At 43.4% G+C, this 22,545-nt stretch overlaps 1 protein-coding gene across 1 annotated transcript; it reads right to left on the minus strand.

Annotated features, from left to right (window-relative positions):
- Positions 1-3,319: 3,319 nt before the first annotated feature.
- RND3 (Rho family GTPase 3) lies at positions 3,320-22,482 on the minus strand. Its single transcript, XM_010986702.3, has 5 exons — positions 22,059-22,482; positions 21,487-21,574; positions 10,118-10,227; positions 7,124-7,258; positions 3,320-5,326 (listed from the first exon to the last, which is right to left on the minus strand). The coding sequence occupies exons 1-5, from the start codon at positions 22,206-22,208 to the stop codon at positions 5,075-5,077; spliced, it is 735 nt and encodes a 244-aa protein (XP_010985004.1). The 5' UTR covers positions 22,209-22,482; the 3' UTR covers positions 3,320-5,074.
- Positions 22,483-22,545: the final 63 nt, after the last annotated feature.

Here is a 22,545-nt window from a genome sequence, read left to right on the forward strand (position 1 = left end):
CGTTCTGAGTATTTTGTTACGGCAGCCTGAGCAGTCTAAGATGTCCTTTCGTTGTCTCCTCAGAATGCTCTCATCATCCAAGAAGCAGGGCAGACACAGAAGTGAATTCAGCGAGAAAAGAGGGGAGAGGGCGTGAGGGAGTCAGGAGGTAGTTGGAATCCTGGGAGGGACTGGTGAGGGTGCAGACCTGGGGAGACGGGGTGGGTGTGGTCACATCAGGCTCAGTGAGCGGATGTATGGCCGTGCTGGTCAGCTTTCACGCACCTGGGACACCACCCTGTACATGTGATGGATTTGTCAACGGCTAGATGGTGTCCTGGTGAAGCACACGGTGGTGCAGAGCCAGACGGCCCTGCCTGAGTTCTATTCCTGCTCTTCCACGTGGCCTTCAGGAGAATTCCTGGCTCCTCATCTGTAAAAGAGGGAACTTGATGGCACTTAACTTTCTGAGTGTATTTGTGGTGACGAAATGAATTGCTATATAAACCATTTAGAACTGTACCGGGCACATAATTTGTGCAATTTCTGGGTTAACTATTACTTTGATGGTGGGGTTGACCATATGCTTACCGAGTTTTCATTTCTTATGGTGGACGCCATTTAAATCTTGTTTTCAAATGGAGGCCCACTGTCAGTACCTCAGGGTTCATACAAGAAAGGCACTAATGTCTCCCTTCAAAAGAAACAAAACTTGAAAGAAAAATCCCCAAGACTGAATTGGCTTTGCCAATCTTGCAAATTCTTGTGTTAAGATTTATTATAATTTTTTCATTAGAATCGGTATTCCCAGGAGGAGCAGAGACAAAGAGCCTTGGAATTCACTGTTAGTGAATGCTTTTTAAAAGATCTTTTAGACTCCCACTAAATATATATTTTCAACATTAAATAAATAACGGGTCCTTTATCTTCACCCAAAGTGCTAATAAAATTACCTCCAATGTTTTTGTAATCTCCTAAGAGTTAATTTCATTTTATAATTGAATTGTATTTCATTTATTTCAAACTTTATTTCATTTTTACTTTTCCAGTATGTTCAGCAATGAAAGCTTTCACAGAAAAAAAAAAAAAACAAAAACAACTCTATGGCAATGCACACACACTTTAAAACAGACAGGATCATTCACATTCAGCTGTGGAGGAGTATTTCCCCTACTGGACTTCTGATCAACCACAAGCATATAAGATCCTTACACAAATTCTACATTGATGACTGGCAACCATCATTCACACTGCTCTTCCACAGTCACCATAAACAGACCTTAGCCATTAGAATGCACTTGAAAATTCCGCTTGCACTCTCATATCATAGTGTTATAAACATGGTGTAACATGGGGCTACCACACTGGTCTACCTGGCTACATACTGGAATGTTTACCACCAGCTGGGATCCAGGACTCAGTTAATGTCATGGAGGTCACACCTGGACACGGTGCATTCTGGTTTGTTTGACTGTCTCCCTCTACTAGATTATCAGCTCCCTGGGACAGAGATTTGGTTTTGCTCATAATTATGTGCCAACTCTAGAAAAGTGGCAGGCATATAGTAGGCACTCAATAAATATGTGGTCAATGGAAGGACAAAAATAAAAACTAGGAGATTTAGAGCGGAATGCTAATGTCAAAATAATCCATCAAAATTTACTTGGAGCTTTAAGAGTCTCAGGAGTCTTAGGGGCTGAGGGGATTCTTTTCTTATTCCTTCTCATAAAAAAATAATTCCTTGGGTTATTTCTAAATTGGCGTTTCCCCGTAAGACTAGAATCTTCTAAGCAACCATTCCTATTTTTGGAAAAGATTAATAGAAGTGAGACACAATTAAAGTCTTAGAGTTTGAAAATCACCTTTTAGTATTTAAAGAGGCATTCATCATGATCATTAATCAATAGAAAGGAATGTTCACAGAGCACTTACAATAAATGTTTGCTGAAGCAAAAAGTCAGAGGAGAAAAGGAAGGCAGACACGCCTCGGGCTGAAAACAAACTTTTTTCCTTTTAGCTTCACAAATTGAAGCCACTGAAAAAGAACAATTCACCGGAGGGAACATTACTGTACAACCTATAAAATACTGCCGAGGTCAGCAGAACCTCAGCTGTTGCTTTTTTTTTTTTCTCCCTGTGTCAGTCATTGTTGAGAAACGAGTTTCTTGCAAGCCTGATTTAGATGTTACGCCTAGAAGTTACTCAACATCAAGGATTAGGAAAGTACTTTTATTTCCTTGACTGCATGCTGACAAGAATGAGTTACAAAGATTTTTGGTAATTCTGGATTTCTAAAAATTTTTTATAAGGCTATCTGGTAATGTCAATGCTCTTCAGTTTGTTTAGTCTTGCTAGATGCTTGGTTTTCCCTCTGCTTTGTGCTTCTGAGAATTATTCACAAGCAAGTAACTAGACCTCAGATTACTAAAGCCATTTTTAAAAAAGGCACAAGGATGTAGGGTTTTTTTGTTTTTTTTAATGGATGTACTGGGGATTGAACCCAGGACCTGGTGCATGCCAAGCATGTGCTCTATCTACCACTGAGGTATTACCATCCCCCCCTCAAGGATGCAGTTTTTATATGAAGTGACTCAGCTGTGAAGAAATAGCTGAGTTCTAATGTCCCACATGGACTATCTTTGGACATTTATGTAAAACTTACGTGTATGAGTCTCAGCTAAAGACTGGTTTTATGGGGACCCAGGCCCGTCTTGGTCCTAAGCTAGTCCTTGCTTTCTTTTTATCTTTTAGGTCACTGGGGAAGCCTGTAGCATGTTGTCCTGTTTTACTTGGAGATGCTGTTACCATAAACAAGCCCATTTTTGTCTTCCTTTTTGTTGTTGCTTTCCCTTAATTATTGCAACAACTAAGGTCTAGGGTCATCCTTATAACTGGTCTCTGTGATAAGACTGCAAGGTGAGTGGCTGGGTTAGGAACTGAGGTGGGAGCTCGGAGCTGGAAGGCACACGAGGCTCATCACCAGAATTAACCCCCTGACCTGAGACTGCATCAGGGTGTTTTACTGCTTAAGTGCTGAGCGAAATTTCCACATTTTCTACAATTAACCCTCGGCAATGTTGTGGCTCTTGTTGCTTCTGATCAAGTCACACTTAGTCTAATTACGATCCATTTCCTTCTTCGGATCTGAAATCATCATGAAAATCTTTTACATTTGTGGATTTGTCTTCCCCCAGGAAACTACGATTACTGCCAAGAATCAGAAAATTCCAAAGTCTACTCATTCAGGAAATGTTTGGCCAAATTCTATAATCATCTCTGTGAAAGAACAACACTAAACAGCTAAATCAGGAAGTAGGTAATAAAAAGCAGCTCACATTTAGACAAAGACGTGGTTACTTTTTTATTTGAAGGGGAAAAAAAGCATGTTTTAATAAATACTGCAGAAACATTGACCAAACAAACATACAAAGTGACTTCAACATTTTAAAAACTGCAACAAAAGTTCTGCTTTATAACAGTTATAACTTATTTTCTTTTTACAATATTTAAATACAGAAAGCACTTGCCAGCTAGTTCGTAATACTGCCCAAAGCATAATGCTGCATCAATCAAAGCGTATTATGTCAGTAAAACGTCTGTATTTCGTGGGAAATGACCGGAATGGTATTTTCTTGCAGAGACAAAACAAAGTGCTTGTAAGACACAGAACTGAGCATTGTAATTACCTTAATCTCCTCTCCTGCCACAACTGAATGGGAGCACAGCTTCAACACTTCAAAAATGAAGCTTTATCATTGGAAAGAAAGCTTGTTTTCAACAAGCGCCAACAATAAAAAGGTCAGATCTGGTTCCTTCTCTGAAAGAAGCTCTAAAAGTAACTGGTCAAAAAATATCTGTAAACTCTTTTAATGCTGACTATGCTATGTAACAACAGCGATCAAGTATTGAACATGGGTCTTGGCGGAATCTGGTTAAGTGAGGTTAGCACTCTCCAGCAATGCCCTAGTGTAGAGTCAGGGCTAACACCTTCCTCTAAGGATTCTGGAGAGCCTGGGTAAGAGGGTCCTTCTCTTACCACGTTCATTGAAAGAAAGTGAAATAAACCAACCGATCATCAGATGCTGTCAACTTCGGAGCTTCATCCCCAAATAGGCCTCCTGCTTTGTATTTTTGGTAACTTAATTCCAGACAGCTTAACTCATAAACTGTGCTTTCTGCAACTATTCCTTCATCCGTTCTCTCTCCAGGTGAAAACAGTACCTACATTTTTCCCTCTTGGATCACTATGAAGTCAAACCAAGACACCTTTTATCTGACTTTGCATTTTTATCACCGATGGCAAAAAAATCACACACCCTCTTTTCTAAACAGCACACAAAAATATCACATTGAGCAATTTACCACTTTTTAATGACAATCACAAGGATGAACAGAACCATCAGACTGAATAAAAACGGACACTTTTTTATTCTAGTTGACCTATTCGATCTCTGTAGTGCTGGTCTGCATATCTTGCAAGACTGCAAAAGCCTTTCTTGAGAACCATCTTGCTCAGCTATCTTCAGGACGGCAAGATTTCAACGCCTCACCAACTTTTCCTCTGGATATCCCATGGGTCCTGATACAATTTCCATTTTAATGATGAGATAGGAGGAAATTAGATCACATCCTCTAGAAAACTAAACGCTAAGGTCACAGTGCCAGTTCCCCACTGAGGACGGTGTATTAATATATACTTTTTTGTAAAGGAGATTAAAACACGTAAAAATTAAATCAAAGTAGAGATCCACGAATAGATTGGAATAAAGAAAACAAAAATTCAAGCACCATTCAGAGCTTGATTTTTCTTCTTGGAGGTACTCGCTTTCCTCCTCCTCAACCTCTAGCCCAAATGAATCTCTCTCTTTTGGCATATTTTTCAAGTCACACTTCAAAACTCTTCACTTCCCACTGCTTGATCTACACGCCGAACCTAAGGACAGGATTCCAAAAAGATGAGCATCCTCCCAAATGCCTCCTAAGCCTCCAGAAGACGTGACTTTGCTGTGCACTTTGTTCAGACTTCACCCTTTTGTTTTGCTGTTGGTGTTTTTTATACTAGATTTCCTTGTCCTCACTAAAGATAAGCAGAGAGTCACATCACAGTGCAACTCTTGGCTTTGTCCTTCCGTAAGTCTGTAGCAACTGCCGAGAGTTCTGGTCTGCTGGGCATGTGTGAAATCCGCTTTGTCGCCCTCTGCGATTTGTTCCGCTTAACGTTTTTATTTGTCTTGTTTACACATGCCAAGGTGGCAACGTGAAAAATGTCTCTGACGCTATTTTCTGACTGTAAAGCTGAGCATTCGATATAAGTCGCTGCTCCGATCTGTTTGGCCATATTTGCCCCCTGAGAAGCAAAAAGAAGGGACTGGGATCAGCAATAAGCTTTGGGGAAAAGTTCTGAAGTCTCTTGGAACACCACAAAATAATAATGCATTGCAAACTGTTTCTAACACATTAACTGACTTTTCCCAGTATCGACGCAAAAAGACCCATTTTAAAATTTGAACTGCCTTGTTTATTACTTCATAAATATTTGCAGTCAAGACTCAGTTCTAAGATGTTCAATTTTCATCCCTCAGTAGACACTGCTTGACTTCCCGGCGGTGCTAAAGGCGGATCTAATGTCACTGGGTCATTGATAAACGAGGGCCCGGATCATCAAATAGGATAAGGTGATTCCAGCAAGTAGGAGGCTCTAAGGAGGTGATTCATCTTTACTGCTGACCGTAACGGAGGGTAACTAGATACTCGGGTCTTCCAGGTCACAACTAAGTAGAGAATTACCCAGAGACTCTTACTATTGGCAAAGTAAGAAACCTGAAGATCATGAATGAAATATGATCTGGTCCCTGGAACTTGTTCCAGCACCACATGGGACACTCAATTTCTTTTCGAGTGTAACTGGCACTCAAGATTAGTTAACAGGCTGTACAAAAAATAGGGGCAAGAGAATTTAGACTCTGTTCTGAAACATATGATTATGTCTTAGGGCCAAAATAAATTAAAGAAAGGAATAATACTGTTATAACATCTATAACTTAGGAAACATAAAACATGTCATTGCTAAATGTGGACCAGACAACCAGTGTGCACAATAAATAATAAGCACATGTGCATCAAAAAGACTTACTTAAATAATCAGATTTGTGTTAATTGGAAATGCAGGACAAAGAAGACCACAGTATTTAAAATGATGAATATTAAATAAAATTCTAGCTATTTCAACACGAAACTTTGTTTAGAATCTGGTTGTAACTTTTAAGAGAATGAAACTTCTGAAACTAATTCTCCTTTCTAAATACTTGGGGGAAATGCCTATAGAAATGATGATTCTCTAAAAGACAGTTTTACGGAGTGCTCTACTTGACTGACAGCGGCCTTTGTTAGTATTTTATTGCGCTGCTGAGTGTAAAATAAGATTAACTCTCTTTAAGAGTATTACTGATTTTGACCACATTCTCTCCTAAATCTATTTAACTTTAAACCCAGTGAGACTTGCAAAGATATTACCAAGAGTTGAATATGAGCCACTGTTCGTGTGCTCAAGTCATCAAGTATCACATGATTCCCCCACTGAATGACAGAGCGTTTCACATTTTAAAAGATTTTTAATTTTTTGTTTGTTAGTAGAGGTACTGAGGATTGAACCCAGGACCTCGTGAATGCTAAGCATGCGCTCTACCACTGAGCTATACCTTCCACCCTAAAAGATTTTTTTTCCAAACTGGTCTCACATACAAATCCTTACACAGTCAACTGCTAAGTAAATATTGGAAAGCTTTTTGAGACAGTCCAGAATCAAAGTATCATCATAATTGCAGCCAAATCTCGTCCTAGATCACTTTGGTGCTCACCCGGTAGTTCTGACATTAACCTGAGCAGTGGGTCACCAGGCAGGGGCTTGGATGCTTGCTGTGAACACAGGGGCACAAAAACGCCAGCCCTTTCATCTGTGTTGACAGTCGGTCACGCTCTGGACACATGGCATTCACCCTACATCTTGGGAAAGGGGCTCGCACCTGGGGTTAACCACTGGGTAAGACTTTAGAAAAGCAGCTAATTTTTATTTTATTTATTATGAGTGGTGTTTCATTTCTGTCAGTCTTTAAAATCCACATGCGTGCACTGACTATGTACATACCTGGTCATAGGACACCGGCGTCTGCCGGTGGTTTGAGAGCTCTACCAAAGTACTGACATCTGTCCGAAGATCAGATTTGCACCCGACCAAGAGCATTTTGGTGTTGGGACAAAACTCCTGGATTTCACCTTTCCACTGTGAGGGAGAAAAGATGAGAGATTAACCAAGTGCTGGCACCCAGACGATGGGCAACAATTTCTCCACTGGCAGGCACTGGAAACGGGACTGAAAAAGGACATTTAAATCAAAGTGTCACTTTAGATGAAGAAGCAAACCTGTGTTTATCTTCTAAGTAGGTATCAAATTTTACTACTTTTTAAAGTGGATCCACTAGCAAACTGTATTATTGTCTACGCTCCCTCTCTGTGACTCACCATCTCCGTAACCCTACTTTTAGAGACTTGTTGGGTGTTGTCAGAAGGTAGCTAAGGCGATTTCTTAATTACTGGGGTATCTCTGAAAGACAAAAGTGCCTTAAGAATAATTACATATTCAAACAAGTGACTACACCCTCAGATATGTTGAGCTGGTACTTCCCAGCATGGAAGGCTGGGAATAAGGCAGGGTCAACACAAGCACAGGTATGCCTTCGCTGATCCCATCAAAAAAGACTGAGCAGACACTAGAGATAGAGCTAGTCAGACAGAATGGCCTGCCTTTAAGGAGCTTCCATTGGAGTGGATGAATCAACAAAGGTCCATTTCGGGTTATCAAGGAGGCATCTGGTCCTGTGGTTCATATGCCCTTGAGTTAGTTTTAAGTTACACAAGTTCCCAATTTAGTCTACTTTGCCTAGCTGTTCCATGACCCAACAAAATTCTCAGAACTTCCGGAAATGCCTGGCAGGGAACTTCCCCTACAAAAGCAAATGGATGATTTTTTGTGATTTGACTTCCTCAAGCCTGAGATGACCATCAGGACAGGAGTCAGGAGTTCAAAGTGTCCACAGGACAGCTCAGGCTCTTGCGGAGGAGAGAGCAGAGGGACTGAGGTTGGGAATCTGTGCTCATTCACAAATACCGCCCACATTCACACGTATGTATGAAGTGCTCTCCCAAATAGATGATGAAGATGGCTGTGTCTTCCAAAAAGGAATTCACAAGAGGAGTGATGACGTCATGTGTATAATGCTAGATAAAAGGGATATCCCGCAGGAGTAATTTAAAAGACCTCTAGGAGACATCTCCAGACCTAGAAGTACACTGTGGGCGATGAACTCTAGTCCAAAGTACCCCAGGGGACTGAAGGGAGTAATACATACTTTCCACAAGAGCCTCTTTTATCTACCAACTCCTCCCTCCCTCCCTCTTTCCCTTCCCTCCTTCTGTCTTTCCTTCCTTTCTCCCAGCCTTATTTAGAGGCATCTACCATGTGCTGGATGGTACTGGAGAAAGAACTGGAAGGTGAATCAAAAAAGAGAGTAAGTAAGATCTCTCCAGCTCGAAGTCACTCTCACCTCTTTGATATTCAAGGACTTAAAGGAGTCAATTAATCAAGACTAAGCACAGCAGGGGTCATCACGAGACTTAAACTTCATATGCATGTAAAACACACTCATTAATGTCTCTAAGGCCAAAGTCACTAGTCATTTGGTCTTAGAAGACAAAAGCAAAATAAAACAGGAGCAAAGCTCTTCACCATAAATTATGCATAATCCTATACGACATCAAGGAAGAACTCCTGTAAATAAGCAATCTCTTTTATCCAAAGACAAGCACAAGACAAGTTGCTATGTGGTTCTTCAGCTGTGTGATGACTCTGGCCTCCCCACTGCATGTCTAGCAATTGTTCACAAGCACTGAAGGCAGAAAAGGTGTATTCTTGCCAGAATCTGACAAACAGTCACATTATTTGTGTGAGATACAATCATTACTCAAAATTGAAAGGAGCTAAAAAGCTAAAAAGAGCCTTTAATCTTCTAAGAAATTCATATTTCATTGAACTAACTGTGTTTGTCGTGTTTACTAAAGAGACCGGGGGATGATTCACTTTCTATCCTAATTTTGTAATGACACACAAGACCGGCAGTCAAATATGCTTGGGAAAATAAACTAATAAAAACACACAAAATACAAGGACACTGCCTTACCCTCAAGCACATCCTCTGTCTAAGCCTCAGCCTATGGAGAACACGGGGCGCTCTACAGAAGGTCTGATTTGGAAGCCCCATGGCACTCGGGCGAGGACTGAGGGGACAGCTAGTGGCCAATACACGCTGGTCCTTGGACTGGCATACGCCATCTCTGACTAGTGGGGGCTTAGTCCTAGGCTGGCGGAAGCCAAGGGATGTGCCTCCCTCCACTGGCCTCTCCAGGGCCTGTGACCCACCTGCGCCAGGGCCCTCTCACCTGACCTCCCCTGGGTTCCATCCAGCGCTTCCTCAGGTCCCTTCCCCACCTCCAGAACACCTCAGTTACCTGTCTCCAGACACCAGCCATGTGCTATCATCCCTGACATGTGTACAACTACTGTGTTTATTAGTATCTCACATGCACCTGATCACAATTCACCTGGTCTACTGTCTAGAAACACACTCCTATTCCTCCTCCAGTCATTCTGTTTCTAACAAACAACATCACTGAAACACAGCTTCTTACTAAAACAGCTATTGCATTTATTTCAATTCCTGAATTGAGGTCAAATGTAACCCTGTTAAGTAAAGCACAATCTATAAGGCAAGGAAAAAAGGAAGACACACTTAACGTCATCAAAAATCATTATTTTTTAGTTTCACCGTTTCCACCCAAAGGATAAACACAAAGGCTCTGAAAGGGTATTTTGTTTCTTAAGAGGAAATAAAACGTTAAGCAGGTTTATCATCAAAACTTGTGACCCCTACGAGTGGAAACCCCGTTATGGTGTGAGAGTGCCCTTTTCAGTGTTTTAAAACAGCAGGGTATTAACCAGCGTGTCTGCGCTCCCGGCCAAGCGCAGGTGTCCTCCACTCCGTGTCTGGATCAGTACTGAACCGGGCCCTCACTCCCCAGCACTTGCCTTTTTTAGGACACTGTCCAGAGTCTCTGGTCTACTGATGTCAAAGCAAATCAGCACGGCATCCGAGTCTGGGTAGGAGAGGGGCCGGACGTTGTCATAGTAAGGAGAACCTGAGAAGAAACAAAGACGCACAAGTTTTCGGATGAAAATCCCCTCTGTCTGTCACGTACGAACTCTGCCTGTTTGAGTTAAATTCCCTGACTGTCACGTGGCTCCTGGCTCCTCTAATTCTTATAAAAGAAAGCAAACGAAAGCTGAGTGGTAGCACTCTATTCATGTCTATGAAAGGCAACGAAGCCTCACGTGTATCTGACTTCAGTTCAGGGGGAGGCGCTAGGATCTGAAGCTGAGACCTGCACAGTGGGAAGAGCAGGTCCCGAAGGTACCTGGGTGAAGGGCAGAAGCATCAGGAACCAAACGGCCTGGAGTTCAAATCCACCTCCACCACTACAGGGGGCGTCGGGCAGGCAGCTCCAGGCCTCTGCGCCTCTGATCCTTCACTCATGAAATGAAGATGACAACAGTACCTACTTGGGCTCCAACAAACCTGGGCAGTGCCCGGCACTGAGGAAGGGACTGAGAAACCCTAACCAGGCTCACGGCTGTGCTATTGCTACTAAAAGCCGAGTGGCAGCAGGCACCGTTAACTGGACCTACTTCTTGGGAAACAGCGCACATTCAAGATGGCTCTGTAGTAGGATGGGGGACGGGGGAGGCAGGGAAACGGTCGGTACAGCTATGCCAAGAGAGCCATCGTGAGCCGTCCCAGCACCGCCCCATCTCCAGGTTACAAGTCTGGACAAAGAAGCCCCTGACCTTTGAGCTTGCTTACTTAAACTTATCCCAAACCCTATACAGACTCTCTTCCTGTTACAATCGAGGATATTGGATCGTGTCACTTTTCTACACGGTTCCATCTCCGGGAGCGACATCAAGGCAGGATCCAAGGATCTTAGCCCATGTTAAGTCCAGGGTTCCCTAAAGGTTCATGTTACCAGCCAATTAATTTAACCACAGAACCCCCTACAGTCGCTCAGGAAATTTCTTCTATTCTTGTAATAATCCCAAAGGATGGGCGACTGTATGAGGCCAATTATATAAAATGATGGGACTATAAGATTAAATGCAGCGTGCCAATGCCATGTATTTTTTGAAAACACATTTTCAGTAGGCTGACACGTCACAAGCACAACATGAAAGTCATTTTACTAGGAAGAGATATATGTATATTTGACTCCATAGTAGAGAAAGAAAATCTAAACCACCAGTCTTTTTGAAACCCAATTTCATTTTGACATCACTTTCCACTTCTAGCAAAAAAAAAAAAAAAAAAAAAAAAAGACACGTTGTCCCCTCATAAATCAAAACCTCAAAAGTCAAAGTCAGGGAAAGAGAGATGCTTTTCAAATGATCTACATTTTTATCAAAACAAAAATTTTCAGGAGGCTGCTCTTGATATGTAGAAGTTACTGTATGTAGTTAGGGAGCATTACCCTCCAGTCCCAGCACATGTGGGTCCCTGGCATTCACGAAGCAACCCCAGGAATCGTGTGGCCTTTTCACCAGCTGCTTTAGGGGTGGAGAGTGACAGCTTCAAGCCAAGTGTGTCTACCGGGCAAGGAAGAAGGAAACATTCTAGGCATCAGGAAGCTAAGTGTGAGTGACAAACTAAGCCAGAATCTGGGCTACGCGGCCCCTGCCCTCGTGTGCACTCAGGACCCTGACAGAGCAGAGACTGCCAGTAGAAAGATTTTTTCCAAAAGCTTAAAGCGTTTAAAGTTTAAAAAAAAAAAATCAAGTCATTTTAAACAGTAAGGCCTCTCAGAATAAGGTTGTCTCTGAAAATGACATGCTGAGGCTGCTGCCTTTTCAAGCCACTCCAAAAAAAAAAAAAAAAAAATCTGAGGTTAAGAAAAAATTTCCAAATTGTTCATTAATTTTGACATCGTTGAGAGGTATCAGAAATGAGGCAGCTTATCACTGCACACGGATACACAGGCATTTCCATATTTGTTCTGTGAAGTTCAGACTTGCCCAATTGCAGTTTCTGTCTCCGTGTCCAAAGTCTAACTTGGACACAGCCTGTCATAAACACTGGGGAATCTCTCCAGGTGTGGAGTCAGAAAAGCTCCAGATCATAGAGTGGAAATCCAAATACCAGACACCACACGAGGATTTCCCCTGCTCTTCCAAGTGAGCAGCAGACGACCTGACCCCAAATCCATAAAGTGAGAGCATTGCAACAATTCAGATCGTCAGGAGCCTAACTAGGCTTCAGCGATTTCCTTTCTTGGACATCACTCCCATAGGGAAGAAAACTGCCTAGCTGTGGATCCTTCCCGGTCTCCATCAGATATCTGAACTTTGGAGGACAGGCACCTCCAAGAGCCCTGGTCCTTCAGGACAGAACCTGTGACTCCATGACAGTAAGCACTCACCACTCATCTCTCTCAAATACTCTACACAACAGTGAAAATCATCTTTTCCAAATATAAAATTAAGGGAAGACAGTTGGTGAATTACAAAGGTGCTAAAAATACAGTAATTAAAACTGGAACTACCAGGAAAATCCAGAGGAATGGTTTTAACGTTTAAGGCACCACGTGGCTGCTGAGAATACCCCTCCCTCCCTTTGTGTCCTGGGTTTCCCTCCCCCACCCATTTTATGGCCACAAAGGGGATGTGGCTTTGTCTTCCACACTCTGTCACTGCTGGAGACTCCTGCTTACTGGATCAAGCGAGCTGCCTTCTGTGCTTACAGGTTATACCCAAATAGCTGCAAAATGCAGACACTGGCCTGACTTTAAAATGAAACAGAGTTTGCAGCTTAAAACCAAATTCTTATGAAGATCTGTTTCTTCTGCTTTTGCTTTTATTTCGTTTAATATTTTGAATGAAAATACATATGTAAAAAATATATATATATATATACTTAAAGGTTCATGAGGAATAAACCACCTTGCTTGTTGAGGTAACGAGGTAATTTTTAAGCACTTTAACAAGATCTAATTAGGAATGAAGCTTTGATCTGTCCTATTACTTTTGCTAATGAACAGGGCCTGTAGATCAACAAGAGTGTCCAAAGGTATAATAAAACTGATCTCCACATTTATTAGTTATAAGCATAATTTGTCTAACCACTAACCACAAGAGTAATTTCTCGTTAAAAATAACAAGACCACGTATTCGTTTTATTTTTTGATAGTGCAAGGTTAAAACTTTTTTTGAATAGAAAAATTCATGGTCCGTATTTTTTCATAGTTAAAAAAAAAAAAAAAACTGATACAGAATTCTAACAGGACTGTCCTATCAGGAAGGATGTGACAATTCATCCGCTAAGCAAGACCTTAAGGGAAAAAGAAAATCCCTTTTAACTTGCAAGTGTTTACTCTGTGTTTAAGCACTTGGAATTCTTTCCTGTAAAGCCCAAGCTACTGCACAAAGCAAGACAGAAAAAGCAAAGCTGCAGAGTGCATGGTGTAATTGCAGGCATGCATGGGATAACTCCCAGCCAGGAAAAAATGAAGGAATTCCAGGAATGCCCCGTGAAGTGAAGTGAGAAGCAATATGGGGGCAGGCAGGAGTGACACCAAAGGAAGAGGCAGACAGCAAACCAAGGAGCAGGAACAACACATGCCCCAACCCCTCCACCCCTCCGGAAAAGCCTTAAAGCATTCTGTTAAGCCAAACAGTGAAAAGTTAACTTCTGCAGATTTTTTTTTTTTAAAGATGCATGTGAGATGCTTCCAGGGTAACTAACTGCAGAACTAAACAGAAGGCAAAGGCAAGAAAAAACACTGGATAATTTTTTATTATGTAGGAAAGTACTGAACTTAACCTGTGGTACACAGAAGGTACTGACATCCATACAGTATATACTCTAGTCCCCAAGAATGTTCTAGAGGTAAATTCAGTTAGTCTAAGTACTGAGTTTTGCTTGTCAAGTTCACCTCTTTCTCACCACGTGGAACAGGCTTCATGTACATGGAAATTCTCAGATGCAGCACTTCCTTATACTGTATGAAACTGTAAGCACCCTGCACCATTCCAAGGCCCTTTTCTCATCAACGATCAGACTATCAAAGGGAAAATTTCAAGAAATTCCATGCTGTAAAGAAACAACTATACCACACAAGCAAAATGTATGCCCCAAACCCCACAATAACCAAGCTTCGCTTGGGTGTAGACTGGAATAGCACATGTTTGAGGTTCTCTGAGTTCCTCAAGTTTGGCAAACATCAGCAAAGTTCTAAAAGGCTTCCGAAACTGCAGGTGTACCCATCTCTTCAAGATCATTAATTCTGGGTGAGAGCAGTCTTTCCAGCCCAAGAAGAGTCACAAAGTGCCTCACCCAGAAACCACTTCTGCAGACACATACCTGCCTGCATAAGTCATCTTTTCACAAAGATAGAACACACCATATATGTCCATAATTAAACGTACATGTCAGAAGATTCATGCCCAAAAGGGAGGCTTTATGGAAGCTTCTGGAAAACCAGTTCAAACACTCTCAGGCTTTACAGAGCCTGAGAACTGGAAGCTCTTCTAGCTGAATATTTCGTAAGTGTAACTCCTCTTACTTGAACTTTACATTGAAAAAGTTCTCTTCCCCCCATAAGAAATTTCCACCTAGGACACAAAAATCAGGAATACTGCTTATTTTTGGCAGAGAAAATACATTAACTTTTGGAACTTTTAGTGACCACCCAGAGACCATCTGGACCAAACAGCGGCTTACATGTGAGAGCGTATGACCTGCCCCATTATTACGATATTCCATTTCCTCATGCCATGTCTACTTGGAGCGAAAGTACCAAATCAGCGATCATCTCAAGAATGTGAATCAAGTCCAGGCAGAACTTTTGCCTCTAGCTCAGTGTAAGACTCTACTGAACTCTTTTCCCACATCGTCAGCGCAAGTACCAGGCCCTCAAATGCGCAACAAGTATTCCCAGGAAGGATATTATATTTGTTTCCTCTATAGGTTCAGATAAACAGAAATTATTAACAGATTTTATGAAAATTTGGGGGCTCTTCTGTGTTGCTGTAAGAACAGAATCAATATTTTCAATTTCTGGGAGCAATGCAGATACACAGCAGTCTAGAAAGTCAAAGAGGTAGAAAGAAGATCGCTATTTTTGAGCTTTAAATAAAACTTCAGGGTTAAACTCCCAATCTTACTGACTAAAAAATAGAAGAATCAAAATAAGTTACTTAAAGTGGAATTAGTAAGTCCCAGAACTTTAGGGCTAAGAGGAGATATGTATAAATGCTAAAAATTACACTAGTATTTAATAATAAGACTGAAGAGTTTGTGTTTTATATGATACTTAAGAGTCAGATTCCTAGGAGCAGAGTCCCGTGAGTGGCTCTGCCTTGCCACACACTATGTCATCAGGCTCATTTTTCAAAACCAGTGTGCACAACACCTGGTCAGACTTCTGTGTTAGCTCTTATCTGTGTCAGTGAACTTCTGTTTTGTCAAGGAGGTCCTCTGATCAAAGTTGCCAATATACAGTAACTGAGAGGACATTTCAAGAACATCAGAAAATGGCAGAGACACAACTAATTCATTTGGCACAGCCCACCAGGCACCAGGAGCGAACTGGAGACACTATTGGTCCTTGGTGTCATATCTACATGCAAAAGAACTGGATGAATGAGGAAACATCTGGTTAGCTCAGGTGGCATCAGAATGACCAATCTGGATGCCTCACTGAAATGTTCAACTTAGCAGAAAAGCAGATTGGAAAAAAACGCAGGACCAAATGGGGTTTGAATTAAAAAGAGAGAGAGTAAGAGAGATCTAGATACAGATATAGAAAGGAAGATAATTTATATCCTTTTTTTTCCCTTTTGATCTATAGGTTTAAATGAAAATCATCATAGAGTGGATGATTCTCCAAATCTAAGTTTATGTATTTCTTACTGCAAATCACCATCCAAACTCAGAGTTGTTTTGCCTTAACCCACCTCTCTCAGAGTTTCAGAGTGAAAACTCAGTTGAAACTGACTTCGAAACTCTAAGCCCTAGGGCTTATTACTGCCTTGTGATCTAACTGGTTTTGTGCAATTTGGCCCTTGATGGACCCCCATCACAAGCATCCACATTTCTCTGGTTTCTTTGTAAATTCTTGCCCTCTCCCTTTCTCTAACCAGGTTAAAGTCAGAATTCTTCAACTTTCAAAATCTCATTTTCCCTGATAGCCCTTCAACGTAAGATGTTTTCGAGTGCGGCGAGAGGGGAATAGTAAAGAGTTCTTAAGAACTGTGTCAGCTTCTAGAGATGAGGAAGAAGTTGTGGTGGGCTTCAGTGAGTTTCAAGTCAGGCGGCTTGGGCTGGCCCTGCACCCTTCAACAATTCTTTGGATCTTCTTGCTGCTAAGTGAGTCCAGCTTTAGAACTTCCAGGCTCACCCTCCTATAAACAAGCACTAGACTGTGAGTACCTCGAGGGCAGGAGCTGTCCTAGCCAGACTTTGAACCACCCCGTCTCTGCTCCCACAGCATTTAGCAGAGCTCATGCACACAGAATGCCCTAAAAAAGGTCTCAATCATTTCTGTGTCTTGCCTTGATGTATTAATTTACATCTTAAATCACTAAAAAGGGATCAGTGGTCTCTTTTGATGCTGCTTTTCTGGATTAATTATACACTAATCTCCAACACTGCTGAAACATTTCCATCCCTGTTAATATTTCAAGAGTGCTTGTCACTGAGACTATTCTTCACACCTGATATATAACCTACAAATATAACGATATGGACAGATTTACGGTTGTAGAGGAGACTGTCCTCAAAGTCAGGCTGTGAGTAATGAAGATTCTTCTCTCTTCCCTTTCCCTTGAAGTATAAAATTAAAAAAAAAAACAAAAAACCGACTACATTCTCTGTTAATAATGCTAAAAACTAGTATAGGAAGTGCTAACTTTAGCGCTCATAACTTAAAAGAACCTAGTGTGAAGACAGGATTCCAAAGAGTGTTTAGAAGCCAATAGCAGAGTTATTGTGGGGGAATATTAGCAGCTGAATTAAGTATTTTAAAACTAATAATATGCCTTAAATAAAATGTGCATTAACCTGCCCTGGTTAAGAGCTGAAATGAATAATTATTACTCCCTAAATCATATGTGCTGAAATTACAATGCAATCAAATCACTTAGGAAAAGATACGGTGATCCCTCAATGACGACGTTTCTATTATTAGGAGGTACCGGCTTCATGCTACAGATTGTCTGGATGCCTGGCAAACGTGGCATATTCTGAAGCACAAGTCTCCTTTGGTCTCATTTTCCACTTCAAAATGTTTAAACTGTTACCCATTGTTTTGTAGAAACTCACTGAGTGAATGTGAAATCATTAGGAGCATTTCTGCAATCAAATGGCTCATCTCATCAATGAAAAGGGAATATTTCTCATCAAAAATCAAGAAATCATGAAGTACCTTTAAAAATCCCTCCCTTTTGAGGATTCACAGTGCTATTATTTCTAAGAAGTTTTTGTTCCCTTTTAGGGGGACTGGAATAACTTTCCATAAGAAATCAACCGGCAAAGTGCCATTTGTGTTTGCTTTAATTGGTGAGTGCCTTGGGGGTGGCAGGTGGTGTTTCCTACCTGAGGGGGATCTAGAGCATCTATCTGCGCTTGGGGGGCCTGACAAGGGAACTCCACGGCAACCAGGTGAAGAGGGCACGTGGGTTCAAGAATCTGACAAAACTGGCTCATCATAGGTTGAATATGAGCTACACTTCTGTGGGGAGAGTTTCCTCCTTCTCACTCTCTGCCCTACCTGACTATGTGACTCTTAGGGGCAGGACCATACTTCTTTTCTTTCGGTGCAGAGGCCCACATAGCCTACTTCTACTTGATGTTCTTTGCTACATCCAAACTGGCAGAGTTCTCCCCATGCATAACTGTATGACTCCTGGGGGGAAAAGGAGATCCCTTATGAGAAGCTGTCCAAGTGCAGAAATGGGTAAGAGCAGAACAGCTTCCGTCTCCTAAACGTCTGCTAGGAGGCTACACAGGACATGAACGCCATCCAAGGGCAGAGCTGATGCCATCTCTCCCCCTGTGTAAGACAAGTTCCATGGCTCACCTTTCCTCTTTCACAAAGTTCTAGAAGGGAAAAAAAAAATCTGACATTTAGGACTTCAGACACTTGGCTTGGATCTTTTCTCCAGAGTTAAATTGATAGCAGTTGGGGAAAAAATGTATCAAGAGGCATCAGGCATATGCAATTATTTCCACAACCTGAACTAAACAAATGTCTTAGTCGGCAGAGAAAATGTCAAACATTTGTCAAAAAATAATTCTCTTCAGAAATTTGCCATGAAAAGCTTTAGATGAAATGCAGAAATGTTCAAGATACTTAAAATGACTAGTTGCTGATGCAGTGGACCTTGCTAGATGTAGTTCACTCATGAATGACAAACCACTTTTGGTGGGAACAATCTATTCTTAGAATCCAAGCAAGGTTTTATGACTGTGTTTAATTAACATTTCACTTCACAAACAACATAATGGGATTCTAAATAATTCCCTTGTGCCTTTTCCCCATTATGTACAAGTCTAAATCTAAATGTGAAGTAAGATTTCATTACTGGATAAATATGCAGTGTGATTATTTTCTTAATCACAGGTTTTTCAAATTTTTATGTTTTAGTTAAATATGCATAGGTTTCGTTTCATTACATAACAATACAAGCGATTATTTCACTACAGACTTCATTTCAAGAGATTATCTTTAATTTGATGAAACACAATGTTTATAAAGTTGCCATTCTTTGTGCACAGGTAATTCAGTGGTAATAAACGTCAGGGAATCTTATCTCCTTGGAAACTACACATACGATTATTCATTTGTTCATTCAACAGATTTTATTGGGTGACTACTGTGTGCAAGGCATGATGCTATGTGTGCAGACTACAAACTGTAGAGTTTGGATTAAATACTTGAAAATATCTTAAGTGATATTTATCTGAACATGTGAAGCATAGCCTCCAACTGCCCACATTTTGTTTCTAGCCTTTGAAAAACATGTGCCTTTCTCTCCTGGAAAAAAAAAAAAAAAAGGGTCAATTTAGCCCTTTGGGAACCTAATCTAAAATCTCCGTTGGTGGTCTTGTGACTCTTTAAATTAGAGACAGAGGATGTATATAATCCAACATTCCTATAAGCCCACCTCTGCCCCTCCCTACCCAAATGAGTCTCCTTCCTAAATCTACCAGGAAGCAGTGGCTTTATTCAGAACCTGGCGTGCTTTGTACGTGGTGAAAACTGCAGCAGGGGATGCCAGATCCACCGGGACTAAGAGCTAAGCCAACCAGCACTCTGGGAAACAAAAAGACATGCCTGTCTGGTGATCTAAAGCCAAGATGTCTACAGCTGGGAGAGATTCTGCACGTTATGTAGCTCTGTAGTCTCTTTTTTTCCATGATGGAATGAGACTCAGGAGGTAGGGGATCTGCACACTGAAATCCGTGGTAACCTGTGGCTAAGATCTAAAGCTTTGTATCAACGACAGGATCAGACTCACAGAGGCCATGTCTAAATAATTCTTATCAAGCATTAGGTCCAAAGAGGCTGGGGGAGGAGGGTGAGTACCAGTGTTAATTATTGGTACCATACCAGCTGTCCTGCCCAGTAGGCATAACAAATACCATGATACATCTGCGAAATAGAGCCCATTAAGTACTAGCCTGTGAAACAGTTCTGATGATGGAAACTACTGAAAGAAGAAAACACTAGAATTCGGTCTATCACCACCTGCCCTAGAGTTGAGACTGTGTGCAATCCTGAGTACAAAACACGGTGAGGTCCTGGTTCTGCTACCCTTGGCGAGGCTCCAGGAAGAGCGCCTGACTCTCTAGGGAGAAACAAAATCTCGCACATCTTACTGCAGCTCTCCTAGCATCTGGCACCAACCATGAGAGGCGCTCGTGCGAGACTTCTCACTGCCTTTGTGCAGGGACTGCCTCTGGCGACCCTGTCAGTTTAGTCTCTTCCTTGTGCTCGCTAATCCCCTGCGTCCCCCGGGGGATCTGGAGGTAAAAGCCAAGGGCTGTGGACAGCTCGAACAGCCCCCGAAGCACCTCCACCAGGCCACTCCCAGCTGAACACAGGTTCACCTCGGGGGCCTCTCCGCCTGACAGCAGAGCCTGCACTTGAGCACTTCTCGCTAGTTTCACCCAGGATTTGCCTTGGTTCACCCGCAGCAGCCCAGCTCCCTCCTAAACCCCCACACTTGAGCTCAGGGGCCTTCACCCAGGATCCCCGCAGGCTCCTCCTCCTCCAGAGGCTACACCCTTCCTGGAAACGGCACTCCTTCGCCGCCGGACACCACAGGCAAGGGCAGTAGGTTCTTGGGTCCCAGCCCGAGATCCAGGTGGTGCTCCCGCCCTCACTGCGACTGACCCAGCCCGAACCCTAACAGCCACGCGGGGAAGCCTCCTCCTCCGCGTGGTACCCGTGCGCCAGGCAGGTGGGTGGGCGTGTGGGAAGGCGATAACCCGGCCTTGAACCCCAGACCCTTGAAAATAATTCACCGTGCCAATAATTCAACTGGACGGGAAGGTCAAAGGCGAACAGTGCTTGTGGACTGGGGGAGGGTGATGCAAGGGGTGGAAAGAATGGCGTGGGCCGGGGGACACCGAGTGGTCGCTGGGGTGGGGGAGGTCGGCTCGGCAGGTCGGCACCGTCACGGCAGGGGCGGCCAGCAGCACGGAGGAGACCCCGCTACCAGCCACCCGGTGCTGCCCGCGCCGCCAGCGCATTCCTGGCTGTAGGCGTCACAAGTACCGGGGCTGCCGGGGCTGCCGGCGCTCACGTTACTCTCCCCTTAAGCGCGGAATCCACACGTAACTGCGTCGCTTCGGGGATTTTCTCCCACCTCCCACCACCTCCGCCGCGGTCCCCGCCTACCCGACAAACTGCAGGTTAGATCCTGGAGAGGCGCTCGAGGAGAGCCAGCTGGTTCCAAGGCGGCGCACGCATTTCCCCAACATTTGGCCACCTTGGCCGCCCCGAGGCGACTCGGGCACAGCACTGCGGGCCAACCGCTCCCCGGCCACCCGGCTACAAGAATTTTCCCCCACGGGGTCACCCTTCGGGCACACAGCCCTTCTCTTCCCACAGCCATCCCCTGACCCAATGTCGTCCCCCACCCCCACCCAGAGGGATAAAATTTTCAACCAGCAGGGACAGCAAGACTCGCTTGTAAGAGGCAAAGTTAACCCAGGGCCGCAGAGGGCTGGTGGCGCACTGGCCGGTGCTGAGATTGTGCCAGGCGCGCGGTCCCCAGGCCTGCCGCCCACCCCTGTGCGGCTGGAAACCCGCCCCCAGCGCCACGCGGTCCGATGACTCCCTTACCCGAAGTGTCCCACAGGCTCAACTCTATTCTTTGTGTGTCGATTTCAAAACTGGCCGTGTAATTCTCAAACACCGTAGGGACATAATTCTGCACAAGATGGACAGAAGAAGGAAAGAGGGCAAAGAGGTTATCTTAAAATGCACGACATCCGCAGAACACCCTCTGAAAATCGGCTCCTCACTCCCCAATTAAAAAACGAAAACCAAAATTCCGCACCCACCAGATATCACACTAAACACCCGAACCCTTTCCGAAACCCGACTCCCTCCTTGCCCCACCCGGACCCTCCAAGACGGAAGGATCCAAATCCCCCAACCCCAGGTTCTTGCACACATGATCGAACAAGTTTCAGAAGCTAACAGCAGAATGTGCTGCGCTTCCCAACCCCTGAACGCTCCCAGCACACTTTCCCTTTCCAGGCAGTGTAACCAGGGGGAAAGTAGTAAGGGGTAAGAAGGACGGCTGAGAAAAAGAAAAACGGGTGAAGGGGGAAAGCCAGGGGAAACCCACTTCGAGACGGGGGTTCCCGCGGGCCGCCCCTTTCCGCGCAGCCCGGGCCGGCCACACTCACCTCGGGGAAGCAGTCTTTGGCGAAGACGTGCAGCAGCGCGGTTTTCCCACACTGACTGTCTCCCACCACTACTATCTTGCATTTCACGTTCTGATTAGGATCCATGATAGATTTACTGGATAATTTCTGGCTGGCTCTTCTCTCCTTCATTGATCTTGCCTTATTTTCTCTTGGAAAAGGAATTTTCTCTTAAGAGGAAAAAAATATATATTTCTCTCTCTACAAAAAGCAGATATAAAAAATAAATCGCAAAGCTGACGGGAACCCCTGAAGCGCCGCGCAGACGAGGAGAGCTAGAGGAGCAGGCGCGTTACTCCCCTCCAACAAGTTTTATGCCTGACTCCACACGGCGCTCCCAAGTCCAATTCCGAACCGACTGCTTTGTTTCACGCTCTCTTCGCGGCTTTATACGCTCGGCCTTCCAATCCTCTTTCTCAATGAGAGAAGGAAACTGATCCGCCTCCTCCCCTTTTATGGAGCCTGGGAG

The sequence above is a fragment of the Camelus dromedarius genome, chromosome 4 (genome assembly GCF_036321535.1).
Source record: "Camelus dromedarius isolate mCamDro1 chromosome 4, mCamDro1.pat, whole genome shotgun sequence".
NCBI classification, from domain to species: domain Eukaryota; kingdom Metazoa; phylum Chordata; class Mammalia; order Artiodactyla; family Camelidae; genus Camelus; species Camelus dromedarius.

Excerpts from the sequence above, each read along its gene's own strand:
- RND3 (XM_010986702.3), bottom strand. The coding sequence starts at position 22,208 with ATGAAGGAGAGAAGAGCCAGCCAGAAATTATCCAGTAAATCTATCATG. Across the intron at positions 21,575-22,058 it reads CCAAAGACTGCTTCCCCGAG|AATTATGTCCCTACGGTGTT; the intron begins GTGAGTGTGGCC and ends CATCTTGTGCAG. Across the intron at positions 5,327-7,123 it reads CGCCGGTGTCCTATGACCAG|GGGGCAAATATGGCCAAACA; the intron begins GTATGTACATAG and ends TTTGCTTCTCAG.